This window comes from Gopherus flavomarginatus, chromosome 23, assembly GCF_025201925.1.
Source record: "Gopherus flavomarginatus isolate rGopFla2 chromosome 23, rGopFla2.mat.asm, whole genome shotgun sequence".
Classification (NCBI taxonomy): Eukaryota; Metazoa; Chordata; order Testudines; family Testudinidae; genus Gopherus; species Gopherus flavomarginatus.
The window spans coordinates 9,166,930-9,179,650 of record NC_066639.1 but is presented as its reverse complement, the minus strand read 5'-3'; the positions used below and the strand labels follow the sequence as shown (position 1 = coordinate 9,179,650).

Genomic DNA, 12,721 nt, shown 5'->3' with positions numbered 1-12,721 from the left:
AGAACTTCTCCTGCCAACAAAGCCACCGCTGCTTGCGGGGGCTGGACTAATCAAGTCCGATAGGAGAAATCTCTCCCACTGGCTTAGAGCATCTGTAATAGCAGTGCTACAGCAGCGCAGCTACATTGGTGCAGCCGTGCCAACATCAGCTTAATTGTGTAGCCACTGCGTCAGACACAAAACCATAGTATCAGGACTCAACATGCGAGTATCCAAAAGTCTGAAATTGGAGGCTGACAAATTCGTTGCCTCATTAGTTACCATCATTTCTATAGCCTGAAAGTCCTTGTTACCCAGCTAGGCAGCCAGTCTGGGATTCACAGGGAAGGAATGTCCTATGAAGCACTCTCTCTTTGCATCCAAACAGTGAAGGATGACTGCTCTCAGTCTAACCCTGGCATACTTGGGAAGTGTAATCAGGGACACTGAACTCAGAAGTGGAGTTGTACAAATAATGTTGCTTGGGTCACCATAGCTTCCTTTACTGGGGTGGAAGTCAAGAACTGGGTGTGGACTCTTTCATCCTCAGCTCTTTCCAAATCCTTGGTCTTGGATAGGGTTAAGTTACACTTCTCTGAAGTAGAATCCTTTACAAAACCACTTAAAATCTCAGCAGTGTTAATGAGGAATGGCTTCCTGAGACATGCCCAGCTTTTCTTTCATTCAGTGGCACAGGTCCAGGAAAGGGACTGGATACAGGCCTGAATCAGAATCTTCGTTAGTTAGCAGAGCTGGAGATTCTATTAAAAATGGCTATTTTTCTGAAGATATTACATTTTCAACACTGGTTTTATTTTATACACATCTTTAGAACCTACAAAGGATAAGCAGCAAAGAATCCTGTGGCACCTTATAGACTAACAGACGTTTTGGAGCATGAGCTTTCGTGGGTGAATACCCACTTCCTCAGATGCATGTAATGGAAATATCCAGGAGCAGGTATATATATGTGTGCTAGCAAGCAAGCTAGAGATAACGAGGTCAGTTCAATCAGGGAGGATTCGGCCCTGTTCTAGCAGTTGAGGTGTGAAAACCAAGAGAGGAGAAACTGGTTCTGTAATTGGCAAGCCATTCACAGTCTTTGTTCAATCCTGAGCTGATGGTGTCAAATTTGCAGATGAACTGAAGCTCAGCAGTTTCTCTTTGAAGTCTGGTCCTGAAGTTTTTTTGCTGCAGGATGGCCACCTTAAGGTCTGCTATAGTGTGGCCAGGGAGGTTGAAGTGCTCTCCTACAGGTTTTTGTATATTGCCATTCCTAATGTCTGATTTGTGTCCATTTATCCTTTTCCGTAGAGACTGTCCAGTTTGGCCGATGTACATAGCAGAGGGGCATTGCTGGCATATGATGGCGTATATTACATTGGTGGATGTGCAGGTGAATGAACCAGTGATGGTGTGGCTGATCTGGTTAGGTCCTGTGATGGTGTCGCTGGTGTAGATATGTGGGCAGAGTTGGCATCGAGGTTTGTTGCATGGATTGGTTCCTGAGCTAGAGTTATTATGGTGTGGTGTGCAGTTACTGGTGAACTGTAACTGCACACCACACCATAATAACTTACAAATGCTTTGGGAACCAAACACATGAGCATTTTGCCTAGTTCAAAACCACTTACCATGGAATTCTCTTCCCAGATCATCAGAGACAATATTGCCTTAAACAACTGAAATATACTGTGATCATATGCACTTCCTTCAGTTAGCTGGGGTTGTGCTGTTGTTCACCATTTCTGAGTGGAGATTTTAAATCACTGCTGTTTCTTTGTTAGCCTGTCCAGTAAATTAGAGAGTTCTCTCCTGTTGATAGAACTGCACTTTAACTTTCTCCATGTCATCCTGGAGGGATGGGGAAAAAGCAAAGCTGAAATCATAAATGAGGACTTTAGCAAAGGGTCATTGTCTTAAATTCTTCAATAAATCTGAGCTACATCCTATCAAACTGAATTAATATCCAATTGAGTGACCAAACAGCCTTCAGGAAAGATAGAAACCCACATCACAGGGAGAGAATACATTACAAAGAAAGCATCAAGTGAAATTCCAGAGCAGGTTACATCTGATTATTCAGAACCGGGACAAGAGATTCTCCCACCCCATTGTCATCTGATCCATTCAAACCTGCTTCCCTCATCCCTGTCTTCATAGTCAGTTATGTTATTTACAAAATTTTTAGTATCCTAGCATCCCCATAAGGAGGGAAAAACACCCCTCTTGCCAGAAATGGCTTTACAATAGATGGAATCTGAGATTTAAACTCTAAATGATCACACTCTATTTGCAATTCATTTGAATTCCCCTCCCAGGACTTTTGACACTCATCTCCAGTCACAGCGATTCTGATATAGGATTAAAGTAGTAAAAACATCATCTGCAAGCACAGACAACAGAGAATGCTTCATCACATGACACTTTGAGAAGTGGATGGATAGAATGTGATGAACATAAACTCTGCATGGCCCAGGCAAAAGGTAACAGTTCTGCAGTGAAGGGGAAGGAGGGAATCTTTGAGTTACCCTATCTCCTTCCAGTGTCACGGAAGCTGAAATTACACTTTTTTCCTGCCCCTACTCCTCTTCATTTACGTCTAATTTGAAAAATTCCCAATATAACTGCTCTTCAGCACAACCCAGAGCAATGTGAGAACAACTGTCAATGATACAATCTGTATCACTGGTCACTCTAACAATAACTTTGCAATAGGAGGAATGGTATAAATGTGACGCTCCCTGGTTCCTCATAGGAAGGGCACAGTCAAATTACTTGTGGGACAATAGAAAGGACAAATAGGTCGATCTCAAAAGAGGGTGAACTGCAAAAGGCAAAAATGGGCCACTCATCTGGACAAGCTGAGGGATAACAGTGCTGCAAACAGTTCAAAGAGCTTTAAAGGTTACTATGTGGGAATCAGGAAAAGTATTAAAGAAAAGAAAGTCTTGATAGCCCTAGAGATTGTTACAATGTTGATCTCTGTGGCAGATTCTCTGTTGGCTAACATGGGCTGAGTGCCAAGAGAAGGTTTTCCCGCACTCACTGCATTCATAGGGCCTCTCCCCTGTGTGGATTCTCTGATGCTCAGAAAGGGCTGAACTCTTAATGAAGCATTTTCCACACTCACAGCATTTATACGGCCTCTCCCCTGTGTGAATTCTTGATGGGTAATAAGGTTTGAGCTGTGGTTGAAGGTTTTCCCACACTCACTGCATTCATAGAGTCTTTCACCTGTGTGGATCCTCTGATGTCTAAAAAGGGCTGATCTGTGAGCGAAGCTTTTCCCACACTCATTGCATTCATAGGGCATCTCATCTGTGTGGATTCTCTGATGCACAGAAAGGGCTGATCTGTGAGTGAAGGTTTTCCCACAATTACTGCATTTGTAGGGCCTGCCCCCTGCCTGGATTCTCCGATGCTTAGAAAGGTTTGAGCTTTGATTGAAGGTTTTGCCACACACTCATGGCATTCGTAGGGCCTCTCCCCTGTGTGGATTCTCAGATGAACAGAAAGGCTTGATCTGTGAGTGAAGTTTTTCTCACACTCAGTGCATGTATTTTTTTCTCTTTCGCCTAAGGATTTCCTGTTGTGTTGTGGTTTCCATGAGGACATTCTGAGTTCCCCAACAGGAAATACATTTATCCAATTTCTCCCCTGGCTGGTTTCCCTGCTCTCTTTCTGGTCTGTGCTGAATCTCAAAGGAATTTCCCTGCTCATTACTCCTGGACACATTCCTTTTTGATCTTTGCGATAATGCTCTGTGTTTATCCACTTGCTCAACATTTTCCTTCTGAGAATTCTGCTCCTCTTTCTCACATGCCATTGCATCACCAGCTGTGATAGAGACAGAAATCTCAAACAGGGATGGAAAGGGGAAGACCAAACCAAAACAAGTGCTGAAGACAGGTCAAATAAAAATCAGGAACTGAACTCCCCCAAACTCTTCCCCTAAATAGGACAGAGGAGGGGGATGAATTCAGCCTTCACATCCCATGCAAATACTCAGGGGGAAGGGAGGAAGCTAATGCCTGGTGTCTCCTAAGATCTACAGGAAGCCATGAGCTATATTTACCCTGAGGATACAACACCTACTAGGGACAATAATGAACTGAGAGACCTCCCAAGGGCTTTGTTGGGCATCCCAGATGTTTCCTTCAGGCACTTACAGATTGTGAGTTGGTTTAATGTTTTCTCACCTGTGCGGGGAGCTCTCAGGATCTCTCTTTCCTCAGAGCCCTGGAAGTCTGGGACCCATGGCTCTTCCCCTTGTTCCAGCTGGGAGATCACATCAGGCTGGGTAACAGGAAACCTTGCTGAGATGAAAGAAAACAAAGGAGTTCAGTTGATTTCATAAGACTTTGTCATAAAAAACATTCTGTTTATTTAACTTCAGAGCTTAGTGTGACCTGGTTGGCCAGAGGCAGTTCTCACTGAAAATGCCAAGATCAGGGCAGGCTGAAAAAGAGATCACCCACACGGGTTATCAAGAAGCTGAAAAAATAAATCACACAGCCCCCTTTATTGCATCCCAGTTCTCTGACTCCCAATCAGCACCTAGATTCAGCACAGTGAGAGGTTATTTAAAAACTGCTCACATAAACAAAATGATCTTCTGACCCCAAAGGTCAGCCACGTTACCAGGTGAGTATAGGTTTGGATCTTACCCAAAATACCACACTGCCAGCCAGTCCTTTAGCATCTAAACTAAAGGTTTAAACGAAATAAGATAGAATGAAGTTAAATGGGAAAGCAGTCAGATACATTCCAAAATGGACAGATCAGGTTCTTAGCAGTATTAGTGAGTTGCCGGAGTGAAAGTCTGTCGGGAACACATCCACAGCTTGGATGGGTCATTCAGTCCTTTGTTCCAGGGTTCAGTTTGTAGAGAAGTTGCTCCAGAAGTAGGAAGGGGGATTGAAGACAAGATGGAGATGATGCAGCTGCGCTTTATATTCCTTTTGCTATGTGGCTTGTTCTTCGTGTGTCCCAAACACAAGATTCACAGCACATGGCATGGAAAAGCTTTGGAGGTCTCAGAACACAGGCTTACCTGGGAATGTCTTGCTGACTCAATAGGTGTATCCCCTTGGTCCTTTCCATGGGCTCATTGTACAGCTGATGACCCTCAATGGGCCATCAAACATGCTAGGCAATGTTGATGCCAATATGTCTGGAGGTGTCGCCCAGAAACACTGCCCAAGTCTGGAAATACAGATATACCCTACATATCTATAACTCACGGTACAAAGGTGATAGAAACATAGAAACAAAATGATCATACTTGGAAAATCATAACATTTTCCCTGACACCTTCCATGGCATATCTAGCACGATTCATTGCAATTTTATCAGATTTTATTATTTTATTATTAATACCAAAAATGTCTCCCAATTCCATACAGTGTCACACTTGGTAAACCCGTGAATTTCCAGGACCAGTTCCCCAGATCCATGAAGATGCCGAACACTATGCTTAGAGGGATTGAAATACCCACCTATCTGCTGGGAACACACACACAGACACTGTGTCAGTCTGTACCCCTGTGTTCACTCTTCTAGAAAATTATGATCAATTTTGTACACAGTATGGCTTGTGAGGTATCATTTGAAAACCCATAATCTACTGAATATTATTCTCCTGTTAAAATGTGTAGTAACACTGTATGTAAAGTTATGAGATTTTACAGTATGATATTATTGAAAAAGTTACAATTCTGGGGAACACCCACAGACCAGTTCCTCAGAGACAGCAAGGCAAACAGCTGGTCAAACAGCCATTCTCCTGCAGGGGGAAGGTGTGAAGAAGACATTTACATTCCATCACAGGGATCTCTTGAAGCTGTTGTGGAAAATGACCACATGACTGATTTTGAATCAGCTCAGCCTGAGGCTCTTTTCTTGGTTACAAGCATGCAGGGAGCGACAGCTATTGGAATACTGTCCCCCTGAGCTAAAAATCACACAAGCCTTTTAAAGCTTAAAACCACAAACAATGACACATAGGCTGCACATTAATTACCTTATTTGGAATATATTGCAAAATATGATGCAGGTCAAAAGCAAGCTGAACAATCAGTTTTTCATATCCGGCCTCTCCTCTTATTGTTATTCCTAGTCTAGTTTGTGGTTTGACTTTTCTAACACTTCCACTGTGGTTATGTTTCACAATCTCGGTTATTGCAAATCAGTGTGTTTGGGAACTTTCCACTTCACCTACTTAGGCCCCTTCGGCACACAAAGCCATTGTTCCCCAATTTGGGGACTTTCCATTCCACTTTGCCTTTCTCTGCCCTTTACACAGAGAAACAAGCTCAGCTAATACTTTAGGCCTATTAGCTTGACCAAACCTCCAAAGCTCTTTCTGTAGACTTTCCCGCAAAATTCTCACATCTCCAACAGACAGCCTGTCACCGTGACTGAGCTGAGAACTGAAGTGGTTTCTAGTACAAAGGACTGAATTATAAAAAGAGGTGAGGAAAATGCATGAGACTCTCTCTCTCTCCCCTTTCCCTCTGCTCATGACAACTCCTGAAGAACTGAACGTGGACGGCAGAGGTGGGTTAGGCCGAGTCCTGGCTGAAAGGAAAACCAGCCTGTCTCAGCACAGGGTGAGAGAAACATTTGCCTTGAATTCGTTTCAGCTTAACTTAAACATTAGTTCAGTGTTTTATCTTGCATTTATTTTGTAAACAATTCTGAGCTTTATGCCTCATTATCTGTATCTTAAATTTTTTTTTGATAGTTAACAATCTTGTTTTATTGTTTATCTAAGCAGTGTGGTTGTATTAAAGTGTGTTGGAAACTTCATCTGGGATAACAAGGCTGGCGCACGTCATTTTCCACTGATGAAATGACAGACTTCATATGAGCTTGCGTTGTTCAGGAGTGTGCTGGACAGGGAAAGATGCACATTTCTGGGGAAAGTCAGGGAGCAGAGAATTTTCTGGGGTTCTCCTGTGAGGTACTGTAATTTGTGAGTCACTGACTAGCAGCACTCAAAACTGTGTAGCTGGGAGTGAGTTACATGGTGGAGACCGTGTGTGAACTGCCCAGGAGTGGCTGCTTTCACAGTAGAGCAGTGGAAAAGGCACCCCAGCTTGGGAACTGAGGGGACAGAGCTGTTCAACAGTCCAGGTTGCACTGTGGTTAATATCACAGACACTCAATTTCAAAGAGTCTCCTAAAACACAGAGAAAGTAAATCTATGTCCCAGAAATCAAAGACTCCAGAGAGAGGGCAAGTCTCCCTGGCACTGCTGCTTGCTGACAGAGCGGTCCAGAGACAGAGACAAAGAGAGAGAGTCCTGGGGAAGCTGGGAACAGGAAGCATGGGCTGGTGGGGTTCGGTGGAGAAAGGGAACAGGAAGGGCAGGGATATCACTGAATTCAGGATCTCAGCAGTACTAGATGTCAGGATAACACATACTGCAGCCCATTGGAAAACATAATCCCAACTATATATACAGAATGATGGGGTCTAAATTAGCCGTTTCCACTCAAGAGAGAGACCTTGGAGTCACTGTGGATAGTTCTCTGCAAACATCCACTCAATCTGCAGCAGCAGTGAAAAAAAGTGAACAGAATGTTGGGAATCATTAAGAAAGGGATAGATAATAAGACAGAAAATCTCCTCTTGCCTCTATATAAATCCATGGTACGCCCACATCTCGAATACTCCATGCAGATATGGTCGTCCCATCTCAAAGAAGTTCACTTGAGCAAACAGGAGCTATTTGACACTGTGCGATATGGCTCCTGTGCTCTGTTCCCAAAATGTTCTGCAGCAGGGGAGGGCCTGTGGCAGTGTGTGTGTGTCACTGGCATATTGGGGTGATGCTGTGTCAAATCTTAGTCCCAGATTTGGACCTTAGCGTACAAAATGTGGGGGTTAGCATGAAAACTTCGAAGCTTAGCTACCAGCTTGGACCTGGTACTGCTGCCTCCTCCCAAAAAATTAGAGTGTTTTGGGACACTCTGGTCCCCCCGAAAACCTTCCCTGGGGACCCCAAGACCCAAATCCCTTGAGTCTCACAACAAAGGGAAATAAACCTTTTTTCCTTCCCCCCTCCAGGTGCTCCTGGAGAGCTACACAGAAGCAAACTCTGTGAGTCTAAACAGAGGGACTCCCCCTCCCTGTTCCCAGTCCTGGAAAACAGAATTACCTCCCTCTTCCCCCAGAGGAAATGCAAATTCAGGCTAGTTAATCTAACACACACAGATCTCCCTCTGACTTCTTCCTCCCACCAATTTCCTGGGGAGTACAGACTCAATTTCCCTGAAGTTCCTCCCTAAAGAAAAAACTCCAACAGGTCTTAAAAGAAAGCTTTATATAAAAAAGAAAGAAAAATACATACAAATGGTCTCTCTGTATTAAGGTGACAAATACAGGGTCAATTGCTTAAAAGAATATTGAATAAACAGCCTTATTCAAAAAGAATACAAATCAAAGCACTCCAGCCACTACAGACATGTAAATACAAAAACAACAAACCCTTTTTGCACTCACAACTTGGAAACAGAAGATTAGAAAGCAGAAAATAGAAATCACTCCTCCTCAAGAGAGAGCATACAGGCAGACAAAAAACAAAGAACTCAGACACAACCTTCCCTCCACCCAGAGTTGAAAAAATCCGGTTTTCTGATTGGTCCTCTGGTCAGGTGGTTCAGATTACTTCTTTCCAGGTGAAAGAGACATTAACCCTTAGCTATTTGTTTATGACATGCTGAAACAGGGCAGAGTAGAGGTGGCATTGTGGGGTTGGCATGAACCTGCTCTCTTCATTTCCTATTCCAAGAACCAAGGGGACGGGAATCCTTACCCAATGAGGTCACATTCTCATAGTTCTCCTGCATGACATCCCTGTAGAGGGCTCTCTGAGTGGGGTACAGCAGAGCCCACTCTTCCCTGATGAAATACACAGCCACCTCCTCGAAGGTCACCAGTCCCTGAAAGAGCAAGAGTCCAACACTCAGTACGTGATGTCCTATTCTCAGCCCCACTCTCTGTGGGGGAGAGGAGCCAATTAAATGCAAGCTCTGGGTGGATCATAGTTAACAGAGTCCCACCCCCACCCTGCAAAGAGCATCCTGGAAACACCACGTTAAGGGGACCAAGAGAGAGCCCCTTGTCTCTCCCAGCAGATCCATCACCCCCTACTAGCCACCGACCGATGTAGGAGATGGAGGCCCTAGCAGAATCCAGGGAGAGCTCCCTGGTAGGAAGCCCAATAACCTCATCGTGAGGAGCTGGATATGAAGGGCGGGACAGCTCCCCTAAACCTCACTGATGGATGCCCCCTTCATATCTCACAGCAGCCGCTGGTTAGTCAGGTCGGGCTCCAGCACTGGGAGTCTGGTCAGTTTGACTAGCTCTATGAAGCTGAGTTATTCTCAGTTTCACAAATTAGGGTATTTCCACCACCTAATCTCATGGGTCTGTTCCTAGAATCTAGGCCACTTAATAAACAACTCCCAGCAGGTTTATCTCAAGCTGTCCTCCTCCCTTCCCCACCCTGTGCATTTCCTGCCCCGTTCCAACCTCCAAACCAGACTGTGCATATCTTCCCATCTCTGGTGTATTTGCTGTCCCTCTCCCGCCCTGCAGGAACCCACCAGCAACCTCCCGATAATTCCTACCTTAACAGGCTTCCCTGCACTCATTTCTCTTCCCTCTCCCATGGGAGGATGGGATGAGCTGGAGCAAAAAAAGGATGTCATTCTACCACCTGTCTGGGTGAGAAGGACAGTTGTGGGGGTTTCAGAACAGACTTCAGTTAATTTCACCAGATGATTCTCCCAGGCCCTTTCTCTGTAGACAGACACCCTAGATTCTGCCATGCTGAGAAAGAGATCAAGCATGTTATTACATTGTAGACCTGGCCCCTGCCGCCAGGCTAAGCCCACAGAGAGATTTTTAACCTCCCTTCTCCCTCCCCTCACCTCATAACAAAGTCTCTGAACACAAAGCTAGAAAAGAGCAGAACCAAAGGAGTCACTGTGGGGGATTCCCTCGGACACTGACCCCACAGCAGCCACACCCCAGCAGGGGAATATGGAGTCAGGAACTGGCTTTTCCTCTCTCTGATCCTTGTTTTGTTCACTGGAAAGTGGTTCTGCCCCAGGATGCAGCAATACATGTCTCTGGGTGGACTAGAGAGCTGGAAATCTCTCCCCCACATTCATTTCTCACACTGCCACTTTTAGTCTCCCCTTCCCCTGTCCTCTCTCCCTGCCCCTCTGGCTGGGAAAGTCCCATTCCTGGGGGCTATGCTCTCCTATGGCTGGACTTTCTCCTGGCAATTGCTAATGGGAGTAGAAATGAAGAAGGGCTGTTTGTGCAGAGTCAATTTCTTGCCAGACCCCAGCACTTTCCCTGAGGTCTTTCAGTTACCTGGAGTCTGTAGTAGAATTGGTATTAACAGGGCCCAGGTCTCCCACAAGGGGCTAGTACGAGCTGGAGAAAGTCATCCCCTGGGCTGGACAGAAAAGAAGCTTGAACTAAGGTCACTTGCCAGCACAGAACCCCACTGGGGTAGCAGCAGCTGCCAAGCCTGGTCTCCCAGATCACAATGGAGGCTGCAGTGTCTGACCCAAGAAGCTGAACCCCAATATCCTGAGCAGAGAGGGACAGAGCATCTAAGCGGCTTCCCTCCTTTAGCTCTCCGGGGAGAGCAGCTAATGGGAGCCCCTCCTCACAGGGAGAATTGCTGACCCCATTTGCCCCACTGTCCTTCTTGAGTCACTCCTTGTCTTTCTATACAGTGACTCTGGATTAACATTGGTCTCAATGTTCAGAGTAGCAGCCGTATTAGTCTGTATCTGCAAAAAGAACAGGAATATTTGTGGTACCTTAGAGATTAACAAATTTATTTTAGCATGAGCTTTCATGAGCTAAAACTCACTGCTTCGGATGCATAAAACTGGTCTTAATGAAACCAGAGTTCAGAAATGAGTCTAAAATGCTGTGGAAGAGACCATTGTGTGGCAGTGCTGACCCCCTTCCCACCTCCCTCGCCCCCAGATCTAGGATAAGGGCTGGGGGGGAGGGAATGAATATTCCCAATGGAACTGGAAGTTCCTGCAGTTTTCAAGAGAGGAGAAAAGAAAAATCAGTGATTTCACCTCACAGCGTTTGACAAGTGGATAGAAAGTTATCACAGTAACTGGGCCTGGCCGGGGACTGCCTGGCAGTGCTTGGAGCTAGGATTCTGGCACAAACTGATCAGGGAGAAGGATCAGGGTTAGTAATGGCCCCCAGACACCCCCCAGTACCCAGAGCCCAGACCCCCCAACCAGGGTCCCCAGACACCCCCACAAACCCAGCCAGGGGCCCACCAGATATTTCCTGGCACCCAGTCCGCAGAGTCCCTGGCCAGGGATCCCAGATACTCCTCAACCCCTCAGCAGCCACAGTGAGAGCTGGACATTGGTAAAATGGAGAGAAAATGAAGCACAATGGGAGGAGGGGAACAGGGAACTTCTCAGGGGTTTGGGGGGAGGTGGGGTCACCCTGGGTGCTGCTCGTTGCTCTCTAGGGAGAAAGCGGGCAGGACGGGAGAGGGGGGGTCCCCACGGGGGGGCAACGGTAAATCCGAGGGGATCTCAGTCTCCCCCTTTCTCTCCACGCTCCTCGGGGGTCACCTGCTCTTCTCCCCCTCTGGCCATGTCCGGGCTGCACAGACATTTCCCACCCTCCCCTTTCCCAGCCCCCCAGCCTGGTCTCACCCCCAGCCCCCGCCCGGTCCCACGCAGGGACCCCAGTGGGGCCGGGCCCCTCCCCCCGCCACCCCCCATGGGGCCCCAGGCCAGAGCCTGGCCGGGTCTGGGGGGCGTTGGGCTCCTGCGGGGACAGCAGCTCCGAGCCCCACGTGGGCGCTGCCCCCCCTGGGAGCAGATCCCAGTGCTGCGAGATGCCAGGTCCCCCCCCCGGACACTGGGGCAGAGTCACCACCTGGCCCCCCCCGGGGCTCGCTCAGGGACCCAGAGACTGCAGCTCCGCAGCGGGGCGGGCAGAGCCCTTGGCGGCCCCAGGGCAGCTCCAACGGGGCAGGGCCCAGGCCGGGCGTGGGGGGGTTAACGGGTCTCACTGGCACAAACTCTCCTGCTCCACCCGGTCCCGGCCCCAGGCACCAGCAGCGGGTGACGCGGCCTCTGCGCGTGCGGGACTCTCCTCCCGCCCGATCTGCGCATGCCCAGAGCCCCAATGGCACAAACCCTTCTCCGGCCCCGGGAGAGGCTCCAACAGCCCCGCGCAAGCCAGGTAGAGCCGGAGCGACCCGCGTGCGCTTGCAACTCGGCTTCTTCTCTCTCACCCGTCACTTCCGGTCCAGGAAGAGTCAGGAACTACATCTCCCAGCTTGCCCCGGGGGTGCTTCCGCTCTCTCCCGCCTAGGGAAGGGAGGTCCCTGGGTCCAGCCTGACCCTCCCCTCACAGCTCATCCTTTCCCCCGGCCCTGGCCCCTCCCCCAGCCGGTGCCTCTCAGACCCCCCCTTTTCCCAGGGAGTGGCAGAGCTGGGGCCGAGGGGCAGGAGAGGTGCTGGGGCTCCCTAGGGGAAAAGTAGGGGCAGGGGCTGGTGTAGCAGGACCCCCGCTTGCAGTGCCCAGCTCAGCAGAGGGTGTCAGCTGCAGGCTGTGGGGGGGTTGCAGGGCACAGGAAGGGGCTGGAGCAGCTGGGAGCGGGGGGGGGGTTGCAGGGCACAGGAAGGGGCTGGAGCAGCTGGGAGGGGGGGTTTGCAGG

General features: G+C 48.0%; 2 protein-coding genes across 2 annotated transcripts in view; both read right to left on the bottom strand.

Annotated features, from left to right (window-relative positions):
- The window catches only part of LOC127039734 (zinc finger protein 772-like), a 464,874-nt gene extending 452,685 nt beyond the window's left edge, over positions 1-12,189 (bottom strand). The window contains exon 1 of the mRNA XM_050933593.1: positions 12,071-12,189. Coding sequence (XP_050789550.1) covers positions 12,071-12,173 — 103 coding nt within the window. The 5' untranslated portion in view covers positions 12,174-12,189. The remainder of the gene's footprint in view (positions 1-12,070) is intronic.
- On the bottom strand, positions 1,012-12,379 carry LOC127039446 (zinc finger protein 620-like). Its single transcript, XM_050933199.1, has 6 exons — positions 12,198-12,379; positions 9,621-9,713; positions 8,804-8,930; positions 4,182-4,298; positions 3,196-3,819; positions 1,012-1,833 (listed from the first exon to the last, which is right to left on the bottom strand). Exons 2-5 carry the CDS (start codon positions 9,699-9,701, stop codon positions 3,530-3,532), a joined length of 615 nt encoding a protein of 204 aa, XP_050789156.1. The 5' UTR covers positions 9,702-9,713; positions 12,198-12,379; the 3' UTR covers positions 1,012-1,833; positions 3,196-3,529.
- Between the last annotated feature and the right edge of the window lie 342 nt (positions 12,380-12,721).

Excerpts from the sequence above, each read along its gene's own strand:
- LOC127039446 (XM_050933199.1), bottom strand. The coding sequence starts at position 9,701 with ATGACATCCTTTTTTTGCTCCAGCTCATCCCATCCTCCCATGGGAGAG. Across the intron at positions 4,299-8,803 it reads TGAGAATGTGACCTCATTGG|CAAGGTTTCCTGTTACCCAG; the intron begins GTAAGGATTCCC and ends CTTTCATCTCAG. Across the intron at positions 3,820-4,181 it reads CCTGAGAGCTCCCCGCACAG|CTGGTGATGCAATGGCATGT; the intron begins GTGAGAAAACAT and ends TCTCTATCACAG.